The 24,898-nt window shown below is 38.4% G+C and overlaps 1 protein-coding gene across 1 annotated transcript in view; it reads left to right on the top strand.

Moving 5' to 3' along the window:
* ITFG1 (integrin alpha FG-GAP repeat containing 1) overlaps positions 1–24,898 on the top strand; it is a 277,510-nt gene that overhangs the window by 195,732 nt on the left and 56,880 nt on the right. Inside the window, exon 13 of the mRNA XM_023189598.1 lies at positions 5,126–5,169. Coding sequence (XP_023045366.1) covers positions 5,126–5,169 — 44 coding nt within the window. The remainder of the gene's footprint in view (positions 1–5,125; positions 5,170–24,898) is intronic.

Raw genomic sequence — 24,898 nt, 5'->3', positions numbered from 1 at the left:
GTTAGGTGAAAAATATGTCCTATTTTTATTTCATATTTTTCTTATAATGAAGTTCAGCATCTTTTCATATATTTAAGAGCCATTTTTATCTTTATTTCTTTTTTTTTTTTTTTTTTTTTTGAGACGGAGTCTCGCTCTGCCGCCCAGGCTGGAGTGCTGTGGCCGATTCTCAGCTCACTGCAAACTCCGCCTCCCGAGTTCACACCATTCTCCTGCCTCAGCCTCCCGAGTAGCTGGGACTACAGGTGCCCGCCACCACGCCCGGCTAATTTTTTGTATTTTTAGTAGAGACGGGGTTTCACCGTGTTAGCCAGGATGGTCTCGATCTCCTGACCTCATGATCCGCCCGCCTCGGCCTCCCAAAGTGCTGGGATTACAGGCTTGAGCCACTGCACCCGGCCCTTTATTTCTATTTATAGTCCTTGTCCTTTCTTATTTTCTAATGGATTTGTAAATGTACTGCAGTATATATTAAAGAACCCTTTGTGAATATATTTATTATTTTCCCTACAGATAATTTTATCATGCTTTTCTTTTTCACCTATCTCTTGGGAATAATATTGGTTTTTTCCTAACTAGTGCAGTTGAGTGTCTTTCTCAGTGTTTTTTGATTATTTACATTTTCTCTTCTAGATATTGCTTCTTGAAATCCTTTGTTTTCTATTGGATTATCTTCTGATATCTAGAAATTCTTTTTATAATAGCAATAGTATCTCTTTATACTGTTACATCACAAAAAGTTCACCCCCTTTGTCAGTAGTCTTTTAAAATTTTATGGTATCTTTCTTATTTTGTAACAGCTTTATTGAGATGTAATTCACATACCATATCATGACCCATTTGAAGTATACAATTTAATGGCTTTAACATATTCTCAGAGTTGTGCAACCATCATTGCAATCATTTGAGAATATAGTCATCACGACAGAAAGAAACCCTGTACCCATTGTCTGTCACGCCCCCATCATCCCCCAGCTCTAGGCAACCACTCATTTACTTTATGTATCCATTGATTTGCCTGTTCTGGACATTTCATATAAACGGGGTCATATTGTGTGACTGGCTTCTTTCACTTGTAGCAGGATGAGCCGTAGACAAAACTCCTCAGACACCGAGTTAAAGAAGGAAGGGGTTTATTCGGCTGGGGGCATCGGCAAGACTCCTGTCTCAAGAGCCGAGCTCCCCGAGTGAGCAATTCCTGTCCCTTTTAAGGGCTCACAACTCTAAGGGGGTGCGTGTGAGAGGGTCGTGATTGATGGAGCAAGCAGGGGTTATGTGACTGGGGGCTGCATGCACCCGTAATTAGATCGGAACAAAACAAGATAGGGATTTTCACAGTGCATTTCTATACAATGTCTGTAATCTATAGATAATATAACCAATTAGGTCAGGGGTTGATCTTTACCAGGCCCAGGGTGTGGCACCGGGCTGTCTACCTGTGGATTTCATTTCTGCCTTTTAGTTTTTACTTCTTCTTTCTTTGAAGGCAGAAATTGGGCATAAGACAATATGAGGGATGGTCTCCTCCCTTACACTTAGCATAATGTTTTCAAGATTCATCCATGTTGTAATATGCATTCAGTACTTTATTCCTTTTAATTGCAAAATAATATTCTGTTGCATATATATTCCAGATTTTGTTTATCCAGCAATCATTTGATGGACATTTGGATGGTTTCCACCTTTTGGCTATTATAAATAATACTGCTATGAACACTGATGTACAAGTTTCTGTTTGGATTTTTGCTTGTTTGTTTTTCTTGGAATATGGCTGGAAATGAATTACTAGGTCAAAGGAGAACTTTGTGTTCAGCCTTTTAAGGAATTGCCACATTGTTTTCCAAAGCAGCTGCACCATTCCACATTTCCATCAGAAATGTATGAGAGTTCCAGTTTCTTCACATCTTCAACAATATTTGTTATTCTTGGACTGTTTTATTATAACCATCTTAATGTGTATAAAATGTTAACTCATTGTGGGTTTTTTTTCCTACCATCTTAACCATTTTTAAAATTGTGGTTAAAAAAATGTCACACAAAATTTGCCATCTTAACCATTTTTAAGGTATAGTTCAGTAGAGTTATGTATATTTGCATTGTGGTGAAACACATTTCCAGGCCTTTTTCTTCTTGCAAAACTGAAACTCTGTACTCATTAAACAGCTCCCTTTTTCCCCTTCCCCCTAGCCCTGACTAAGCACCATTCTACTTTGTCTCTGAGTTTGACTACTTTAGATAACTTATTAAATGAAATTATATAATAATAAGTGGTTAGATAACTCATTAAAAGAAATTATACAGTAAGTGGAAATTACACAATAACTGCTTATTTCTCCTAACATAATGTCTTCAGGGTTCATCCATATTGTAATATGTGACAAGAGTTCCTTCCTTTTTAAGGCTGAATAATACTCCATTGTATGTATTTACCATATTTTATTCATTCATCTGTCAGTGGACATTTGGCTTGTTTCTGCCTCTTGGCTATTGTGACTAATGCTGCCATGTACATGGACATGCGTCTCATAATGATTCTGCTGTATATTTTTCTGATAGCTAATGATGTTGTGCATCTTTTCATGAGCTTATTGGCCATCTGTATATCTTCTTTGGAGAAATACCTATTCAGATCCTTTTCCTATTTGTCAGCTGGGTTGTCTTTTTATTGTTCAAATGTAAGAGTTCTTTTATTATTTTGTCTTTGTCAAATATGCATTTTATATAGGGAGGTAAACTCTAACTTTATTTTTTTCCAAGTAACCAATTATCCAGCACCATTTATTGAATAATCTACCTTTTTTTTTTTTTTTTTTTTTTTTTTTTAAGATAGGATCTCCCTCTGTCACCCAGGCTGGAGTGCAGTAGCATGATCTCAGATCACTGCAACCTCTGCTTCCCGGCTCAAGTGATCCTTCTGCCTCAGCCTCCTGAGTAGCTGAGACCACAGACAAGTGTCACCACATCTGGCTAATTTTTTTTTTTTTTTTTTTTTTTTTTTTTCTGGTAGAGACAGGGTTTCTCCATGTTGTCCAGGCTGGTCTCAAACTCCTGAGCTCAAGTGATCTACCCACCTCAGCCTCCCAAAGTGCTGGGATTACAGGCGTGAGCCACTGTGCCTAGCCTGAATAAACCATCTTTTTTCCTCCTTTAACAAGTATTTATTGAGCAAATATGTTGGGTGAGACCCTGAGAAAATAAGGATAAAATGATGCAGAGGTAACATCTGTGTGCAAAGACATATGTGTGCGTAAATAACTGTGGGTCAGCAAGATAATGGTTTAAATGAAAGCTTGTGCAAATCATTTTGGAACAATTGGAAAAGACCTACCAATGTCTACCTAAACTTTAGGGAAGAAGATAAAAGGAGAGTGAGAAGTGAGGGTTTTCATAATAAAAGAGTGAGAACCAGGCACTGTGCTGGGGAAGGACATTTAAACATTGAAAACTGCTTGCTAGTGTAAAATACTTATTTCACTGTTTCCTCAAGTTGAATTTAATGCAAATATTCTATAGTAAATGAACAGGTATTCTCTTTTGTGATGAAATATGTCATGCTTATTTCTTGGTGCCTTTTACCTTACATAGTCTATGTCTTAGTCCATTTAGGCTGCTATTAACATAAAAAAAAAAACCTGGCCGGGCCCGGTGGCTCACACCTGTAATCCCAGCACTTTGGGAGGCCGAGGCTGGTAGATCACAAGGTCAAGAGATTGAGACCATCCTGGCCAACTTGGTGAAACCACGTCTCTACTAAAAATACAAAAATTAACTGGGCGTGGTGGCATGTACCTATAGTCCCAGCTACTGGGGAGGCTGAGACAGGAGAATCGCTTGAACCCAGGAGGCGGAGGTTGCAGTGAGCCAAGATCATGCCACTGCACTCCAGCCTGGTGACAGAGCGAGACTCTGTCTCAAAAAGAAAAAGAAAAAAAAAAAAACCTTAGGGTAATTTATAAACAACAGAAATTTATTGCTCACAGTGCTTGAGGTTGGGAAGTCCAAGGTCAAGGCACTGGCAAATTCAATGTCTGGTAAGGTCTCACCTCTGCTTCAAAAATGGCACCTTGTTGCCATGTCCTCACATGGCAGAAGGGGTCAAGAGAAATTACTGGAGCCTCTTTTGTCAAGGCATTAATCCCATTCATGAGGATGGAACCATTGTGACTTAATCTCTTCAGAAAGGCCCCACCTCTTAACATTGTCACACTGGGTATTAGGTTCCAAGATATGAATTTGGAGGGATACCAACATTCAAATCATCACACCCTGCCTAAGACAAACATTTCTGTTAGAATGATTGTCATTCCATAGTCTTGTAATGTAAACAAACAGAATAAACCATTTTCTTCTGGATATATGTAATATACAGACAAATACTCATAATTATGAAAATAATTTGTGCTTACCGAGAACTATCAGCTCTTTATCTTATAACATATAGCATTTTTAAATAATAGCATATAGTGTCTGCTTTCTTATCAAAGGTATCACTTCACCAAAAGTGGTAGAAATATGGTTTTATTTCAGAACTCATATTATTTAGAGATTGTTCAGATATTTTAACCTATTTTTGCTGATTATAGAATAAATGTATCACAAAGTTATTTTTGTTTATTTGTTGTAGACTCATCAATTATTTTATAGTTATGCTCTCTATATTAGTTATCAAGGGTACCCAAAATCTTTGACTCAGAATTACATAATGGGAAAAGTCTAGTTTGAGATATAAAGTGCTGAATGCTCTATTTGTTTTTCTTAGTATACATTTTAGTTGGTTCTCATTTGGCACCCTTCCGTCAGAATCTAAGTCATCCTTGGAATTTAGCTAACTAATTGGAAAATAGAACCAACAGGTTCTATTTTAGATATGGTATGATATAATCATAATTTTTCTCACCTATATAGTTCACAAAATAGTAGCATCTTGACACTTTAGGTTTTTGAAATATTGGTATAAAGTGAACAACAGAACTTTAATTTGCTCAGATCTAAAGAAATGGAATTGGTTTCTGCTTGTGATTATGAATCAATAGAGTATATTAATGGATCTTAGGGAGAAAATTAGGGCTCACTTTAAATATAAACTTATAACAGTAATAATTGCCTGTTGTTTATTTTTCCACAGTTCTTAGTGGTCTGTGTTCTAATGACTGTCCTCGTAAGATAACAGTAAGTAAACTTAACTCTGTTATAAATATGTCTATGAAAATTCTCTGTATAAGTAGACTCACACAAAATAGTTGTTACAGATTATAATCAAATATCATTATTATTTGGCAGTAAAGAATCCTTCATTACTCAAGAAAACTGTGCTGAAAGTAAAGTACCTTTCCTAAAAAAAGTCTTACCTGAAGGGTCGTCTTTATGAAGCCTTTTCTGATATCCTTAAAGGAGTGACTACCCCTCCAATTATTTTAAGACATTTTGGCATTTATAATGTTTCATTACACTTGTTTAGATTGGATGCCTCTCCACACAGGACTGTAACCCTCTGAGGTCAAGAACCATGTCATCTTGTGTACCTATATAGGTCACAGAGCCAAGCATATAGTAGGCAATTAGTGACTTTTTTGTGTGTAGTCTTAATATTGACTTGCTGTCTAATAGAATGTTTCAGTGAAATAACAAATGTGAAAATAATTAGTTTTTGTCAGAACCAATTCATGTAAACTGTAATAAGAATATTGTATTTGAAAGTATGCATGTGTTTGTGTGTGTGTACAGGGAACTGTTTGGGGTCTTTGTGGTAATCCTTGTTTCAAAAGAAATTAGCCAGTGTTTAAAGATAAGGAAACTGAAACACAGAGAAGTTAAATTATCCAAAGTCATGGAGCTATTAAATAGTGGAACTGCAATACAAACTAGATGTTCTCATTATTGTCTCATATTCTTACAGTGTCATTAAACATTACATTGACAATATTTTATGTATAGTTGGGAAACTTCCCATATTTAAGAAGTGTGGAAACAGACCTTGACACAGGGATATAATCTAGATTCAAATTGGGGGCAACACCTCTGAAGTAGTGAAGAAAGCAGCAGTGGCAGAAGGAGAAGATGCATGGGGAGCTCTGGAGCTAAGATGATCCTTCAAATGTGGCCCGAACTGAGCCAGAGGGGCCCGGCCTTTGAACTCTTACATCAATCACACATCACATCCAGACAGGCCTCCAGGAAAGTGTTAACATTTATATGAGGCAGCTCCCTTTGGCTAAGAACAATCTCCAGGTAGGAACCCTGCTGTGAGCTATTAGCAGCCAACACATGCCAGCAACACAAGGAATAAGTGTGTAGGTCCTGAAGAGAAGATCTGGATGAGGCATCACCACAGTCGCTGCCACGTGCATGTGAATGTTTGGTCCAACCCATATACTTTTATATCACTGTAAAACTGTGGATGGGATTCATCAGCCTAAAGATTAACTTGGTCATTCAGGTATTATCTACCTACTTTGTGAAACATTCAGACCTACATTTCTCCCTCTAACTAACCATATCTCCATTCTGTGACTCTTTGATTATTGCATGGTCATGCAAAGAACTTTAAAAAGTTATAGTTGAAACCACTGATTTTACTTACAAGTTCTAGATGAAAGTTTGATAGTGAGCGCTGTATAGCCAAGGTAGGTGACGCTTGTTTTTTTTTTTTTTTTTTGAGACAGAGTCTCACTCTGTCCCCCAGGCTGGAGTGCAGTGGCGCAGTCTCAGCTCACTGCAAGCTCCACCTCCGGGGTTCACACCATTCTTCTGCCTCAGCCTCCCTATTAGCTGGGACTACTAGGCATCCGCCACCATGCCCGGCTAATTTTTTATATTTTTAGTAGAGACGGGGTTTCACCATGTTAGCCAGGATGGTCTCGGTCTCCTGACCTCGTGATCCGCCCACCTCAGCCTCCCAAAATGCTGGGATTACAGGTGCGAGCCACTGCACCCGGCCAGGCAGGTGACACTTCTAAGATCCATAAGGCTTCCTGTCTCCTTATCTTAAAATATTACGCCACTTCTATCTTACAGTGAACAGAACCATTTGGAAAGTCACATAAGTAAAGTCCAACGTGCAGAGCTGCCTTTGTAATGACTACCCTTACCGCCCAGCACCTTTGGGCTTTTCTGCAGATAATGTATCTGCCTCCCATTAATTCATTTATGACTTTCTTTGAAATTAAGATTGTGTTGAGCTGCCCTTCACATATATCATTTTCCTTCTCTCTGATATTTACTGATACCATAGATCACAATTTTATCAGCATGTAACAAATGCACAGTGTACTTACCCAGTATCACAAATGTCAAATGTATGCCCACTTGTGAAATTATTTACTTCTTGAAAAAGTGGTTCTTCTTCATATTCCTTTGACATCATAGTAAAAAGTGTTATAATGGACGTGACCCAGTGTGAAACAGAGAGAAAATGTACATCCCATATAGTATTCTCTACCACTTGAGTTAATTCATGAGTTGAATAGCTCTTCTGCTGGTTATGTGTTCTATCACACCTGATAAGGCAGACTATCAGGTGTATAGAAAGAGGAAAAAATTACTCCGCTCATGAACCGATCCCACCCATATTCCTTCATCTCCATTTTGAAAACTTCAGAGTGTTTTATTCATATTCAGTTTTAGCTATTCACTCCCATGGCCATAGCCTGGACCTAATCTACCAGAATAGTTTCACTTCTGAAACCCTAATTTCATTTATCCAGCTCTGACCACAGCCTATTTTCCAGCCCTCCCACTCTGTTACTCTAATTATACCTGTTCCACTTTAAAACCATTAGTCTCTCCACCTGTATCAGCCCACTATTGTCTTTACCTACCTCCTTATTTAGTTACCACACACCAACATTACTTCTGCCAGTACCTTGAACTTCTATAAAGCACTGACTTCCCACTGTACCTGCCTGGGAGAATTTCAACCCTGGGTTAGTCCAGCTATCTCTTATTCCCTCCTATGCCTAGGATACTGGGCATTTCTGAAGAAAAACCTGTAGCTCTGCGTATTGGCACGGCCCCCTCTGTATTAGTCCATTCTCACACTGCTATGAAGACATACCCATGACTGGGTAATTTACAAAGAAAAGAGGTTTAATTGACTCACAGTTCTGCATGGCTGGGGAGGATTCAGGAAACTTACAATCATAGTGGCAGGCACCTCTTCACAGGGCAGCAGGGGAGAGAATGAGTGCCAGCAGGGAAAATGCCGGATGCATATAAAACCATCGGATCTCCTGAGAACTCACTATCACGAGAACACCATAGGGGAAACCGCTCCCGTGATTCAGTTACCTCCCACCAGGTCCCTCTCATGATATGTGGGGATTATGGGGATTACAATTCAAGGTGAGATTTGGGTGGGGACACAGCCAAACCATATCACCCCAATTCATGGTTTTCAACCTCACATGAGCACTTTTTGTATTATATCACAGTTTTATATGGAATCCCAGTCATATTTTCTTCCATTTCTTTTTTCTGGCTTCTTTCAAGATTTTCTCTTTGTTTTTGATTTTTTGCAGTTCAAATATGATATGCTTGGGTATAGATTTTTTCAGTATTTATCCTGCTTGGTGTTCTCTGAGCTTCCTGGTTTTGTAGCTTTAGGTCTGTCATGAATTTTGGAAATTGCTCAATCATTATTACTTCAAATATTCCTTCTTTTGCCTTTCTCTCTTTCTTCTTCTTGTATTCCTACTATGTATATTTACACCTTTGGCATCTTCAAGCTTAACTGATTCTTTCTTAGGTCATGTCCAGTCTACCAATGAGTCCAATAAGGCATTCTTCATTTATTACAGTATTTTTTATTTCTATTTCCTTTTGATTCTTAGTTTCCATCTCTCTGCTTACATCAACCATCTGTTCTTGTATGTTGTCTAATTGTTTCCATTAGCACCCTTAGCATGTTAATCATAGTTATTTTAAATTCCTGGTCTGATAATTCTAAAACGTCTGCTATATATGAGTCTTGTTTTGATACTTGCTTTGTCTCCTCGGACTTTTTGTTTTGTTTTGTCTTTTGCCTTTCAGCATGCCCTGTAATTTTTTATTGAAAGCTGGATATGATGTGTTAAGTGAAGGGAACTGAGGTAGACAGACCTTTACTGTGGAGGTTTTAAGGTTGATCTGACTAGGAATTAGGCTGTATTTACTGTTTGCAGTAGCTGTTGTGTTAGAGATAAATATTTCCTCTAGTGTCCTTGTTTTTGTCTTCTTTGGTGTGTCGGTTTCCTTCTTAAATGAAAGATAGCCAGTGATGATGAGCATTTTTTCATGTATCTGTTGGCTGTATGCATGTCTTCTTTTGAGAAATGTCTGTTCATATCCTTTGTCCACTTTTGATGGGGTTGTTTTTTTCCTCGTGAATTTGTTTGAGTTCTTTGTAGGTTCATCACTGGCCATCAGAGAAATGCAAATCAAAACCACAATGAGATACCATCTCACGCCAGTTAGAATGGCGATCATTAAAAAGTCAGGAAACAACAGGTGCTGGAGAGGATGTGAAGAAGTACGAGCACTTTTACACTGTTGGTGGGACTGTAAACTAGTTCAACCATTGTGGAAGACAGTATGGCGATTCCTCAAGGTTCTAAAACTAGAAGTACCGTATGACCCAGCCATCCCATTACTGGGTATATACCCAAAGGATTATAAATCATGCTGCTATAAAGACACATGCACACATATGTTTACTGCGACACTATTCACAATAGCAAAGACTTGGAACCAACCCAAATGTCCATCAGTGACAGACTGGATTAAGAAAATGTGGCACATATACACTATGGAATACTATGCAGCCATAAAAAAGGATGAGTTTGTGTCCTTTGTAGGGACATGGATGCAGCTGGAAACCATCATTCTCAGCAAACTATCACAAGAACAGAAAACCAAACACCGCATGTTCTCACTCATAGGTGGGAATTGAACAATGAGAACACTTGGACTCTGGAAGGGGAATGTCACACACCGGGACCTATTATGGGGAGGGGGACGGGGGAGGGATTGCATTGGGAGTTATACCTGATGTAAATGATGAGTTGATGGGTGCTGACGAGTTGATGGGTGCAGCACACCAACATGGCACAGGTATACATATGTAACAAACCTGCACGTTGTGCACATGTACCCTAGAACTTAAAGTATAATTTAAAAAAAAAGAAAAAGTATTACGAGGAGACTTGGTCTCTTTTCTCCAGTAATACAGTTTAAAAATCTCATAATTAACATAATTAAATTTTTTTATACTTATACTTTCAAAAAAAAATGAAAGATAATGTTTGCAGTGCTTTGGGCTGTAATTCCCTGTTATACAGGAGCCCAGTTGATGAAGTACTTGGATAGAAAAAGTGTTCTGTCATCTTATCATTAGGTCTCACTATTTTAGTGAACCTATGTCCCTGGGCTGTGACCTTCACAAGTGCTTCTCAGCTTCCCTGTCTTCTTAGGTGACACAGGAAGATGAGACGGAGCTGAAGTTGAGTATTTCCCTTTCCCCAGGTCAGTTAGGCTTTTGTTAAACCCAAGTCAGTTAAGCTCTAGTAAAAGTTTTCTTTGAAGGCAGGCTGTTAGGGAGAACAGAGAGCATGTTTCAGAATGGTTACCTTCTCATGCTGCTGCTGGAAACATGAAGGTATTTTTCTCCAGTCTTCACAGTGAGAATCTGGTTGAATTCCTGGAGGTAAAACTCACAAAAGTGTAAGTGTGAGGGTTCCCCCCTGCCCTGAACCCTTGGAGTTTTGAACACTCAAGCTAGCCTACACTGAGCCTCCAGCAGTTTTTCAGTTAGGTCTTCTTACCTGTATTGGCTCCATCTTTGATCTTCTGCTCTTGGGCTTCTGCTTCTTGTAAGCTGTGACTCTGTTTCCACTTGTCTATCTCTCCAGTTTGCAGAGTAGCAGTTTGTCCTGTGACCTTAGTTCTCTGAAAGATCTAAGAAAAGTTGTTGATTTTCTATTTCTTTGCTTTTTTCTTATTAGAACTAGAGTGACAACATTAAAGAACTTTATATGTCGGACCAGAAACTGGAAGCTCTCCTTGCATTGTTACTGGTTTTGCTTTATTTGAAGTTTGTTTTTGTCCGTTTTACTTCATGGCTTTTATCAGTGTATCTTCCTGTGTGTCATTTATTGCTCTCTATCTTGATTTTTTTAACTTTTTAAAAATTTGTAAACATCTATGAAAGTATAAATTAGTATAATAAAACTCCTTGGCTGGGCACAGTGGTTTGTGCTTGTAATCCTAGCACTTTGGAGGCCGAGGCAGGAGGATCACTTGAGCCCAGGAGTTTGAGACCAGCCTGGGCAACGTGCTGAAACCCCATCTCTACAAAAAATACACAAATTACCTGGGTGGTGGTGTGCACCTGTACCCAAGCTACCCGGGAGGCTGAGGTGGAGAATCACCTGAGCCTGGGGAGGTAGAGGCTACAGTGAGCCATGATCACGCCACTGCCCTGCAGCCTAGGCAACAGAGTAAGACTGTCAAAAAAGAAAAAAGAAAAAAAAAAAAAAAAGAACAAATACATAAAATTCTTGTGCCCATACCCAATTTCAACAATATCATTATATGCCCAATTTTATTTCACCCATACCACCACCTACTACCCATCCCACCCACTCCTCCCTCTAGAGTACTTTAAGGCTAATCTATCATCTCTAAATACTTTTGTGTGTTGTAAATACACATTTTACTTGTCATACCAGAAGTTCTCTTTCTTCAGAAGAACTATTTAATACCCTTTCTACTTTCCCAGTTTCCAGTTCTCAGTAGTTAACCTTCCCTCCTACTTCAAAAAAGAAAATAATCCATAAAATGCAAATCTCTTCAACTATCTACAGTAATTTTGGAGAAGTTATTTCACTTCTGTTAAGTCTCATTCTCCATATCTGTAAAACTAACCTGTGTAAGTTTCCTATCACTGCTGTAACAAATTAACATAAACTTAGTGGCTTAACACAACACAGATTTATTCTCTTACAATTCTAGAGGTTGGAAGCCTGAACCATGTTTCACTGAACTAAAATCAAGTTGTCAGCAAGCCTGCATTCCTTTTTGGAGGTTTTGGGGAGAATACATCCCCTTACCTTTTCCAGGTTCTTGAGGCTGCATATCTTCCTTGGCTCATGGCCCTTTCCTCCATACCCAAAGCCAACAGTGTTGCATCTTCAAATCACTGACACTAACCCATACTGCCTTCCTCTTTCTCCTGTGGGAAGCCTTGTGATTACGTTAGCCCCACCTGGATATTGCAAGATACTCTCCCTATCTTGAGATCTTTAATTATATCTGCTAAGTCCTTTTTGGTAGTATATTCAGCAGGCTCTGGAAATTAGGACATGGACATCTTTGGAGTACCATTATTCTGCCTATCACACTACCTTAAGGTTATTGTTAAAATTAGAGGAATTAATGTAGATAGACCATAGGAGGCCCTAATACACAATCAACACTCAAAAAGTTTAGCTGCTACTATTTGTCAATGTTATTGTTTATACCCCTGCCTCTATAACATCCCTGTATTGGTAGGGATAGTAAGTTCCAAATGTTTTGAGAAATGTTGGTATTCCATTTGTGTTTCAGGTATGACTAGAGGTATACTAGACTTCTTGACTTTTTCTTACTGTGTAAATCTTTTTTAAACATCACACATTTGTGAAATATGGATATGGTAAATATCAGTATTATTAGTGAGTGCTACCATAAATATCTGGGACTCAAAAGAGTATTTATATTCCTGTTTTCTGATATTTTTTTCCTTCAAATATCCAACTAATTTTTGAAATCTTTTATTCTCAGTGTAAGGCGTATTCTGACTTTTCACTATGTCAGTGGAGATAATGGCGTTTTTCTCTGTAACTTCGTAATTCTTTTCACCAAAGCCTAGTGACTTTTTCCACTTTGTGGATTATGAATCTAGAAGCAGGCAGATAAGTACTTTTCCCCTTGGAGAGCAGATGGTTTAAAAGTAGTCTTTGACTTCCCCATATTCAAAAAGACTCTGTGCACATTCCTTTGACAGAGCTCCGGGGGGCAGAAAACAGTATCTCTTTTTCTTGCCAGTATATCCTAGAAACTAACAGAGGGCCTGGTGTTTAATAATTTGTCACTTGGGCCCGGCACGGTGGCTCACACCTGTAATCCCAACACTTTGGGAGGCTGAGGCGGGCAGATCACGAGGTCGGGAGATCAAGACCATCCTGGCTAACATGGTGAAACCTCGTCTCGACTAAAAATACAAAAAATTATCCGGGTGTGATGGCGCGCACCTGTAGTCCCAGCTACTCGGGAGGCTGAAGCAAGAGAATGGCGTGAACCTAGGAGGCGGAGCTTGCAATGAGCCCAGATTGCGCCACTGCACTCCAGCCTGGTCTACAGAGTGAGACTCCATCCCAAAAATAATAGTAATAATAATAACAATTTGTCGGTTGACCTCTGCAGCACTAAATATAATCCCTTCCTCCACACCCATTCTCATTGCTTTTCCTCTTGACTGAAAACCAGTGCACCAGCTGTGCTGTGGGGTCACACCTGCCTCCTCTCCAGGAACCTTATGGGCCTTGTTCCACTGTTTATTTGGCCTATGTATCCAGCCTCCACTTGTCTGCTGGTGTCTTTCCTTCAGCAATTAAGGATGTCTAAGTCTCTTATCTGTACATACATACATATGTACCTTCTGAAACCCACATCCCCTCCAGCTACTACCCATCTTGTTTTCTTTTCTCAGCCAAACTCCTTGAGTGGCCTGCATTTGGATCTCTCAAATTCCTCACCTCAATATCCTTAACCCACTGTTATCGTCTAGCCTTTGAGCTTATGCCACTGCAGCTGCATGTGATACTGCCAACTCCCTTTTCTCAGCTGCCTTCATGCTGTTTCTTCCCAGCTCCTCCTACCTGTCTGGCCATTCTTCCAGGTTTCTTTATGGACTTCTCTTCTGCCTATCTTTTAAATGTTGGTGATTTTCAGGTTCCATCCTAGATTCTCTTCTCACTGTATATACAGTAGTCCCCTGTTATCCACAAAGACGCATTCCAAGATCCCCAGTGGATGTCTGCAACCATGGATAGTACTGAACCCTATGCACCTTGTTTTTCCTACACATACGTACCTATGATAAAGCTTAGTTCAGAAATTAGGCACAGTACGAGATTAACAACAATAATAACTGATAATAAAATAGAACAGTTATAACAATATACTGTAATAAAAGTTATGTGAATATTTCTCTCTCAAAATACATTATGGTATTAATGTATTTTGTGGTATTAATGTACAATGAGTAACTGAAACCACAGGACATGAAACCTGCACATGAGCAGGGACTACTCTGAACTCTTTAAATGATCTCAACCACTCTCCTGAACATCAGACCTTTGTATCTGAGTCCCTTACAAGGAAGGACCCTGAAATCTAACGTTCCCCACCCCCAAAACCCAGTCCTCTTCCCATGTTCCCTGGCTCACTTTTTCCTTTCCCTTGTCCCCCAAATCTACTCGATTATCATTCTTTCCTCACAACTGTCCCTTCTCTCTGTCCTATTACTGCATGTCAGGCCTTTTTTTTTTTCCTGACTGCTGCAGTTATTTAAGCTATCCTTCAAAAACATACTACAATAGTGATCTTTCTAAAACACAAACCTTCAGTGGCTCCCCTATACCCTTAAGAGATTGTCTAAATCTAGCTTCCTGAGATAGAGCCCTGGTTTACCCCTTCAGCCTTATCTCTTGCAGTTTTTCCTCACACCCCCACCCCCCACAACTCTATAATCAACTCCCTGAACCACTATGTTCTGTCACCTCCTGCTCCTACACCTGCCTCTGTACCGAAGCCTTGTCTTCTTCACCTTCTCCTAGTTTGCTCTGTGTGACCTTCGGGTTGGCACTCAGACAACATTTCCTCCGAGAAAGAATTCCCTGGCTTCCCTTTGACACAGAATTGGATGCACCTTCTGTTGTTTCTTAGCACCCTATGCCTAGTCCTGCTACTGTCACTTACTATAGTTTAAAGTGGGTATCTGTGTTAAGTCCCTTCAGGATTGTGTCTTGTTGATTATTCAGTCTTTACTCCCCAGCACAGTGCCTGACACATAGTTACATAATAAATATTTGAGGTATGAATAAATGAGCTTTCTCTAGAATTTGGTTTGCTTTTTAATGGGCCCTCGTTGATAAGTTTACCATCGCATCTCTCACCCCAATAGCATATTCACTGTTAAGTATGAAAACTTGAAAAATAAATTACAAGCTATTTACAGGAGAAATGCATTCTGGAAAAGCTCTGTTGCAAAGGAAAAATATTCCCTATTAATGCTCACAGAAATATCTCCTAATGAAACACAATTCTTTCCGTTGTTACAATTAATTTTTAATATATGCAACAGAACAAGGTGACTTTAACTTTTTCATCTTTTCAATCAGAAGGGGTCTCAGGCTTTTACCTATTCTATTTAGGAACATTCTGACAAAGCACAGGCCAAGTACATTTATCTTTGGGTCAGACGCCGTGGCTTACAGCTGTAATCCCAGCACTTTGGGAGGCTGAGGCAGAAGACTGCCTGTGCCCAGGAATTCGAGACTAGTCTGACTAGCCTGGGCAACATAGTGAGATCCTATCTCTACAGAATAAAAATGTTTTACATTAGCCGCATGTGGTGGCACACGCCTGTAATCCCAGGTACTCAGGAGGCTGAGGTGGGAGGATCGCCTGAGCACATGTCAAGGCTGTAGTGAACTGTGATCACACCACTGGGCTCCAGCCTGGGCAACAGAGTGAGAGCTTGTCTTTAAAAAAAAACAAAAAACAAAAAACCTCTTATCTTTATTTTAGTGAAGTGAATGATCTGACTTGGTACAGTTTTACCATGCTCTAAAGTATAGCAGGCATTACTTCAGCCACTATTTATTGATTATAACTGATTTATTTGACATTCCTTAAAATATGACTCACTCCTTAATTCTGTTTGCCTTCTTTTGTCACTCCTGACATTAGTAATATCATGCTTCCTGTACCAAAGATAGAAAAACGATGATACAGATATTTTCTGCATATAATATGCCTTTTTACAGTCCTTTACTTACCTTAGTCAGAGGGAAAATATCTTGTAGTTTTCATAGGAAAATAACCAGAATTAAAGGAAATGATATTTGATTTAATGTCTTAAAGAAATGAGTAAGAAACAATATAAAATTTTCAATATTAAACTAAATTGAGCATTGCAGCTAATGTTAATGAAGATAAAGACAAATGCCAGTGAATGGTCACTTAAAAAATAAACAGGATTTTTAAAAATTACCCTTGAGAAAACTTAAGTCCATTCTATAAGTCAGCTATTTTTCTACTATTTTAGAATCATGAATTTATATCATATAATATCTAATTATTGATTATACCTAATATAATATCTTTTATATGTTTTTCCATTTTTATTTCATCATCCAGAGCCAATGATTTAAAGTATTATTTGCACTCCATTGTAGGAGCCCAAGACCTTGAAACAAACCCTTAGGTAATCAGATAATTGACACTAACATAGAAACCACCAAGATTTGGCTTACTTAAAAAGTCTCTAAAGAAAACAGAGGTATTCCAACCCCAATTTTATATGACAATAGGCACACAAGAGATGAGGTTAGTTAGAAAGAATCTATGTGATACAACACCTAAACTGCATTACATCAGTGTGACATATCCTAGAACGAGAAAAAGGGTGCCAATGATAGTCTTTTTTCACTGATAGTATGAAAAATTGAACCATCACTAATATGTCTAAATGTAACTTCCCTGAATTCTTTCAAACAAGCATCAGATGTGACATTTAAAAGGACGCCCTAATATAACCCAACTATGTAAAAGGTATGAAAGATACAGCAATACTCCTTGTACCTTTATTGTATAGAAGAAACACAAAGTAAAAATTATTCCAGATCTCTTGGCATTTTCTATGAGCATAGCTATTTTTAGTATATTTTGTATTAAACATTCATACGGAGGTAAATCGCACTATTTTAGAAGAAAAAAATGAAGCTTAATGCTATGACATATGGGATAAGAAACCAAAAGACTTAGGATTGTCTTGGCAATGCAGGCTCTTTTTTGGTTCCATATGAACTTTAAAGCAGTTTTTTCCAATTCGGTGAAGAAACTCATTGGTAGCTTGATGGGGATGGCATTGAATCTATAAATAACCTTGGGCAGTATAGCCATTTTCACGATATTGATTCTTCCTATCCATGAGCATGGTATGTTCTTCCATTTGTTTGTGTCCTCTTTGATTTCACTGAGCAGTGGTTTGTAGTTCACCTTGAAGAGGTCCTTTACATCCCTTGTAAGTTGGATTCCTAGGTATTTTATTCTCTTTGAAGCAATTGTGAATGGAAGTTCATTCCTGATTTGGCTCTCTGCTTGTCTGTTACTGGTGTATAAGAATGCTTGTGATTTTTGCACATTAATTTTGTATCCTGAGACTTTGCTGAAGTTGCTTATCAGCTTAAGAAGATTTTGGGCTGAGACGATGGGGTTTTCTAAATACACAATCATGTCATCTGCAAACAGGGACAATTTGACTTCTTCTTTTCCAAACTGAATACCCTTGATTTCTTTCTCTTGCCTGATTGCCCTAGCCAGAACTTCCAACACTATGTTGAATAGGAGTGGTGAGAGAGGGCATCCCTGCCTTGTGCCAGTTTTCAAAGGGAATTTTTCCAGTTTTTGCCCATTCAGTATGATATTAGCTGTGGGTTTGTCATAAATAGCTCTTATTATTCCGCATTGCCAAGACAATCCTAAGTCAAAAGGACAAAGCCGGAGGCGTCACGCTACCTGACTTCAAACTATACTACAAGGCTACAGTAACCAAAACAGCATGGTACTGGTACCAAAACAGAGATATAGACCAATGGAACAGAACGGAGCCTTCAGAAATAATGCCACACATCTACAACCATCTGATCTTTGACAAACCTGACAAAAACAAGAAATGGGGAAAGGATTCCCTATTTAATAAATGGTGCTGGGAAAATTGGCTAGCCATAAGTAGAAAGCTGAAACTGGATCCTTTCCTTACTCCTTATACGAAGATTAATTCAAGATGGATTAGAGACTTAAATGTTAGACCTAATACCATAAAAACCCTAGAAGAAAATCTAGGTAGTACCATTCAGGACATAGGCATGGGCAAGGACTTCATGTCTAAAACACCAAAAGCAACGGCAGCAAAAGCCAAAATTGACAAATGGGATCTAATTAAACTAAAGAGCTTCTGCACAGCAAAAGAAACTACCATCAGAGTGAACAGGCAACCTATAGAATGGGAGAAAATTTTTGCAATCTACTCATCTGACAAAGGGCTAATTTCCAGAATCTACAAAGAACTCAAACAAATATACAAGAAAAAAACAAACAACCCCATCAAAAAGTGGGGAAAGGATATGAACAGACATTTCTCAAAAGAAGACATTCATACAGCCAACAGACACATGAAAAAATGCTCATCATCACTCGCCATCAGAGAAATGCAAATCAAAACCACAATGAGATACCATCTCACACCAGTTAGAATGGCAATCATTAAAAAATCAGGAAACAACAGGTGTTGGAGAGGATGTGGAGAAATAGGAACACTTTTACACTGTTGGTGGGATTGTAAACTAGTTCAACCATTATGGAGAACAGTATGGCGATTCCTCAAGGATCTAGAACTAGATGTACCATATGACCCAGCCATTCCACTACTGGGTATATACCCAAAGGACTATAAATTATGCTACTACAAAGACACATGCACACGTATGTTTATTGCGGCACTATTCACAATAGCAAAGACTTGGAATCAACCCAAATGTCCATCAGTGACAGACTGGATTAAGAAAATGTGGCACATATACACCATGGAATACTATGCAGCCATAAAAAAGGATGAGTTTGCGTCCTTTGTAGGGATATGGATGCAGCTGGAAACCATCATTCTTAGCAAACTATCACAAGAAGAGAAAACCAAACACCGCATGTTCTCACTCATAGGTGGGAACTGAACAATGAGCTCACTTGGACTCGGGAAGGGGAACATCACACACTGGGGCCTATCATGGGGAGGGGGGAGGGGGGAGGGATCGCATTAGGGAGTTATACCTGATATAAATGATGAATTGATGGGTGCTGACGAGTTGATGGGTGCAGCACACCAACATGGCACATGTATACATATGTAACAAACCTGCACGTTATGCACATGTACCCTAGAACTTAAAGTATAATTAAAAAAAAAAAGAAACCAAAAGACTTATAGGTCCAGGTATCAGTTTTATCATTTCAGTTGGGAAAGGAAATTGGGAATTAAATTGTTCATTATACAGATGGTGTTGAAGAGCAATTCTCAAACTTCTTGGTCTATGGACCCCAAAGAGCTTTTCTTTATGTGAGATACATCTACTGACATTACTTTATTTGAAATTAAAACTGAAATAATTTTAAATGATACTGTTTTTAAAAGATAACCCATTATATTAACATAACCTATTTTATTTTTTAAAACACTGTATTTTTCATATTAAAATATTAGGGAAAAGAGAGGCATTGCTTTATGTTATTACAAATCTCTTTAATGCTTAGTGTAATAGAAGATAGCATGTTCCCTTATCTCCTTTTACATTCAGATTTTTGTGGTATGTTGCCTTGGTTGAAATAGAGGGAAAAAATTCAGCCTCACATAACTATGGTAATAGAAAAGGGAGTGTTGGGCCGGGTGTGGGGGCTCACACCTGTAATCCCAGCACTTTGGGAGGCCGAGGCGGGTGGATCATGAGGTCAGGAGATCAAGACCATCCTGGCTAACATGGTGAAACCAAGTCTCTACTTAAAATGCAAAAAAATTATCCAGGTGTGGTGGCGGGCACCTGTAGTCTCAGCTACTCGGGAGGCTGAGGCAGCAGAATGGCCTGAACACGGGAGGCGGAGCTTCCAGTGAGCCAAGGTTGCGCCACTGCACTCCAGCCTGGGTGACAGAGTGAGACTCCGCCTCAAAAATAAAAAAATAAAAGGGAGTGTTTTCATATCCTATTCAGATAATCAATATATACCAAAAAGTCATCAAGTGACAAGTTTCTTAAGGTTGATTGCAATGTGGATTTTGAAACTTTATCAATGAGTTGTTCCTACTTTGTTATGGTACTCATTGGTATTTGTTTATTAAAATGTTGTTTAATTTTCACATATTTCCTTCTGTTGTTGATTTCTAATTCTGTTGTAATCAGAGAATATCATTTGTACAATTTCAATGTTTTTATATCTACTAAAGCTTGTTTTATGGTCTAGCATACCATAAAACATAAAGCTTGTTTTATGTTCTCCAGGTCCCTCCTGGAGAACACTCCATGTGTGTTTGAGAAGAATATGTACTCTGCCAGAGTTGGATGCAGTGTTCTCTACATGTCTGTTAGGTCTAGTTGGTTTACAGCGTTGTTCACATCTTCTTTTTTCCTGTTGATCCTCTATCTGGTTTTTCTATCCATTATTAAAACGAGTATACTGAAGTTTTCAACTATTATTGTTGAATTATCTGTTTCTCCCTCAAATTCTTTGGAGCTCTGCTGGTTAGGTGCATACATGCTTATGTTATGTATATATTATGTATATAATTGTTATGTCTTCTTGATGGATTGACCCTTTTATCATTATACAATGTCTTTTATTGTGTCTAGAAACAATTTGTATTTAGTTAAGGTGTATTTGGTCTGATATCAGTATAGGCATTCCGTTTCTCATTGGGTTTCTTTTCCATGGTATACCTTTCCATGCTTTTACTTTCAGCCTATGTGTTGTCTATGAATCTAACGTGTGTATAACGTAGGTGGAATATAGTTCGTTATATTGTTCTATCCATTTGGTTAATCTTTGCCTTTTTGATAGGAGCATTTAACTCATTTATATTAAATGAAATTAGTGATAAGGCAGATTATGGCTGTCATTTGTTTGTTTTCTATATGTCATATTTTCTTGGTTCCTCAATACCACCATTACTGCATCCTTTTATACTATGCATTTTCTAGGATATGATTTTAATTCTTTTGTTGTTTCTTTCACTCTATTTTTATATTTTATTTTATTTATTTATTGTTTATTTATTTTGAGATGGAGTCTCACTCTGTTGCCCAGGCTGGAGTACAGTGGCGTGACCTAGGCTTGCTGCAACCTCCACCTCCTGGGCTCAAGTGATTCTCTTGCTTCAGCCTCCTGAGTAGCTGGGACTACAGGCATGTGCCACCGTGCCCGGCTAATTTTTGTATTTTTGGTAGAGACCACACCCAGCCTCGCTGTCTTTTTAAAAAGTTATTTTGGGCCGGGCGCAGTGGCTCATGCGTGTAATCCCAGCACTTTGGTTGGGAGGCTGAGGCAGGCAGATCACGAGGTTGGGAGTACGAGACCAGCCTGGCCAATATGGTGAAATCCCATCTCTACCAAAAATGCAAAAAAAATTAGCTGGGCATGGTCTCACGCACCTGTAGTCTCAGTTATTCGGGAGGCTGAGGCAGAAGAATTGCTTGAATCCAGGAGATGGAGGTTGCAGTGAGCCGAGGTCGAGCTGCTGCACTCCAGCCTGGGTAACAGAACGAGACTCGGTCTCACATACACACACAAAAAGTTATTTTGTTAGTAGTTGCTCTCAGGATTACAATTAACATCGTAACTTAGAAACAATCTAGTTCATATTAATTCCAGCTTAGTTTTAGTAGCTTATAAAAACTTTGCTCTAACATATCTCAATTTGTACTATTATTGTCATACAAATTACATCTTCAAGCATTATGAGACCAACGAGATGGTTTTAGAATTACTGTTTCAAGCAATAGTCTTTTTATATCAGGTAGGAGAAAAGAGCTGCTGACAAAAATGTATTTATACCATATTTACCTACAGTTCCTTTTTTTTTCCCCCCAACTTTGTCTTCACAGAATATTTACAGTTAACAGTACTCTTTATTTATTTGTGTGGATTCAGGTTACTGTCTAGTGTCCTTTCAGATCAGCCAGAATTCCCTTTAGTATTTCCTACAAGTCAGGTGTGCTAATAACAAGTTCCTTCCGGTTTTATCTGGCAATATGTTAATTTCCTGTTCATTTTTGAGGGATATTTTTGCTGGATTTTAGACTTCTTAGCTGACAGTCTTTTTCTTTTAACACTTTGAATTTGTCATCCTATTACCTTCTAGCCTCCTGGGTTTCTGATGAGAATTGAGCTGTTACTCCTTCTGAGGATACCTTGTCCATGATGAATTGCTTGTCTCTTGCTGCTTTCAACATTCACTCTTTGGCTTTCAAAATGTTAACTATGATATGATAGGTAGGGTTTGACTGTGATGTATCTTGGCGTGGATCTCTTTGAGTTTACCCTACTTGGCGTTCATTGAGCTTTTTGGGTGTACAGGTTAATGTTGCATTAAATTTAGGTGGTTTTAGCCATTATTGCTTCACATTATTTCTACCTCTTTCCTCTCTTCTGGGACTCCCATTATTGATGGTATTCTTAATGGTGCTCCATATGTCTCAGAGGCTCTGTTCATTTTTTTATTCCCTTTTTTTCTGTCCTTCAGACTAGATAATATGAATTTGACATGTCTTCAATTTTGCTGATTATTTCTTCTGCCAGTTTAAATCTATTGAGCCTTGCTAGTTAATTTTTCATTTCAGTTATTGTACTGTAGAATTTCAGTTTTGTTCTATTTTGTGATTTCTCTTTATTGATACTGTGGTGAGACAGTGTTCTCATAATTTTCTTCAGTTATTTAGACATGATTTCCTTTCCTTTAATTGTTTGAACAATCTTTTCTTTTTTGACAGGGACTCACTGTGTTGCCCAGGCTAGAGTGCAGTGGTGCAGTCATGGCTCACTACAGCCTCAACCTCCCAGGCTCAAGCAATCCTCCCACCTCAGCCTCCTGAGTAGCTGGGACCACAGACACTTGCTACCATGCCCAGCTAATTTTTTTAACTTTTCATGGAGACAAGGCCTCCCCATATTGCCCAGACTGGTGAACATGTTTATTATAGCAGATTTAAAGTCTTTGCCTAATAAATCTCTAACATCTATGCTTCCTTGGAGGCAGTTATTTTGACTGTTTTTTTTTCTCCGATGTATGAGCCATACTGTGTCTTTGCATGTCATAAATTTTTTTATTGAAAACTGGACATTTTTAACTATATGTCAACTCCAGAAATCTTCCCAGATTTCTCCCATTGCCTGGGTTTGTGGTTTTTGCTCTTATTGCTGTTTGTTCAGTAACTTTCCCAGACTAATACTGTAGTCTTCATTCTTCGTTGTGTGTGGCCACTGAAGTTGCTACTCAGCTTAATGGCCAGCCGTGATGGCCAGATATTTCCTTAAATGAGAGGTCAGGCCCTTCTCCAGTCTTTCTGGGGCACGAACATAGTGCTGCATATGTTCATGAACTTCTAGATTCCCAGAAATAAGTCAGAGCTTTTTAGAGTCCCCTGTGAATATCTCATTTCCATTTTTCCTTTTAAGATTTGGTCAACCTTTCATTAACCCCAGCTGATAATCACTGCCTCAGGCAACTGCAATGTTAAACAATTGCTGATGATTCTTTTCAAGAAACTTTACAGTGATGGAGCTTGTTCACACAGAGCAAGCTCTCAGTCCATTAAAAAAAGACACACCCTGAGAATAGAGCTTTTCAGGGAGCTTCCGGAAGGTCATATAGTGACATTTCTCGGGGAATAGATATCTCTAAACCTGTTCTGCCCCCTCCAGTACCTGGTAGGCTCTTCATTTTCATAGCTACCTTAGTTGCAAAGCTGTTGGTTTTCAAGGCTACTTCAGTGCTGGGGAGAGAGGCATGGAAATAAGGCAATTTAAAACACAACAGAGATAATTGTTCTTACCAAAATTCAGCATTTTTCTTAAATCAGTGCTCCTTGGATTTTTGCGAAGTTCTGAAAAAGTTGATTTCAACAACTTTCTGCCAGTATTCTCATTGCTTTTATTGAGGAGCAGATTTTTTTGAGGTCCTTACTAACCATTCCAGAAGTGATTCTACACTACTCTGTTATACTAAGATGTATTTGTCTACCTTGCACTTTAGATGGATCTTACACCCATGAATGGTTTTGTACTGTCATGCATTGATAATTTTGGAAATTTTGGTTTACTGAGTTATGCAGATATTCCTCATGTTAACACATTTTATTGTACAATATTTTTAAATAATATTTGTTAATATTACCACTGATTGCATCATAAGTTTCTTAAGTATTGGGAAGATATCAGGCTCACAGTGGCAGATGCAAGTTTTTCAAAATTACAGTATTCACTTAGAAGCTCAAATTTTATCATTTTATTTGGTTTTCTGAAAGTGATAGACTCACTTTGTCCATTTTCAAGAAAATATTAGCTAAATACCCAAGTCTGAATATCCGTTGTTTGGTGCCACTGCTAATTACCCACATCTTTGCTTTTGCTCTATTAGTACAAATGTTAACACTGTGTAAAATGCAAATGATGTCTTAGTATTATTATGAAAATAGTTTTTACCTAATGTGACCTTCTGAAGGTGTTCTGGGACCCCCATGGTTTCCCTGTAACATGCTTTGAGAACCACTGTGTAGAGGAACTAGATCAGTAGACCTTGTCTTCAAATATCAGAATGACTGGCTCATGATGATAGGTGAACTTCAGCTTTAGGACTCTATCAGACACATGCTGACCTGATTTTTTTTAACTGAATACACATAGGAGAGAGAACAATGCTTTTCCTTGCCCATCTGCAAAATAAGAATGTAGATACATTTTGCTAATTCTCTCATGAAAGTAGTGTGTAGTACAAAGTGTAATATTCATCTTTCCACATAAAAATGTTTCTTAATAAGTTTATTTTGCATATTTGTGTGAT

Source organism: Piliocolobus tephrosceles, chromosome 17, assembly GCF_002776525.5.
Source record: "Piliocolobus tephrosceles isolate RC106 chromosome 17, ASM277652v3, whole genome shotgun sequence".
NCBI lineage: Eukaryota > Metazoa > Chordata > Mammalia > Primates > Cercopithecidae > Piliocolobus > Piliocolobus tephrosceles.
Note: the sequence above shows the minus strand (reverse complement) of the source record. Positions and strands in the feature narration are given on the sequence as shown.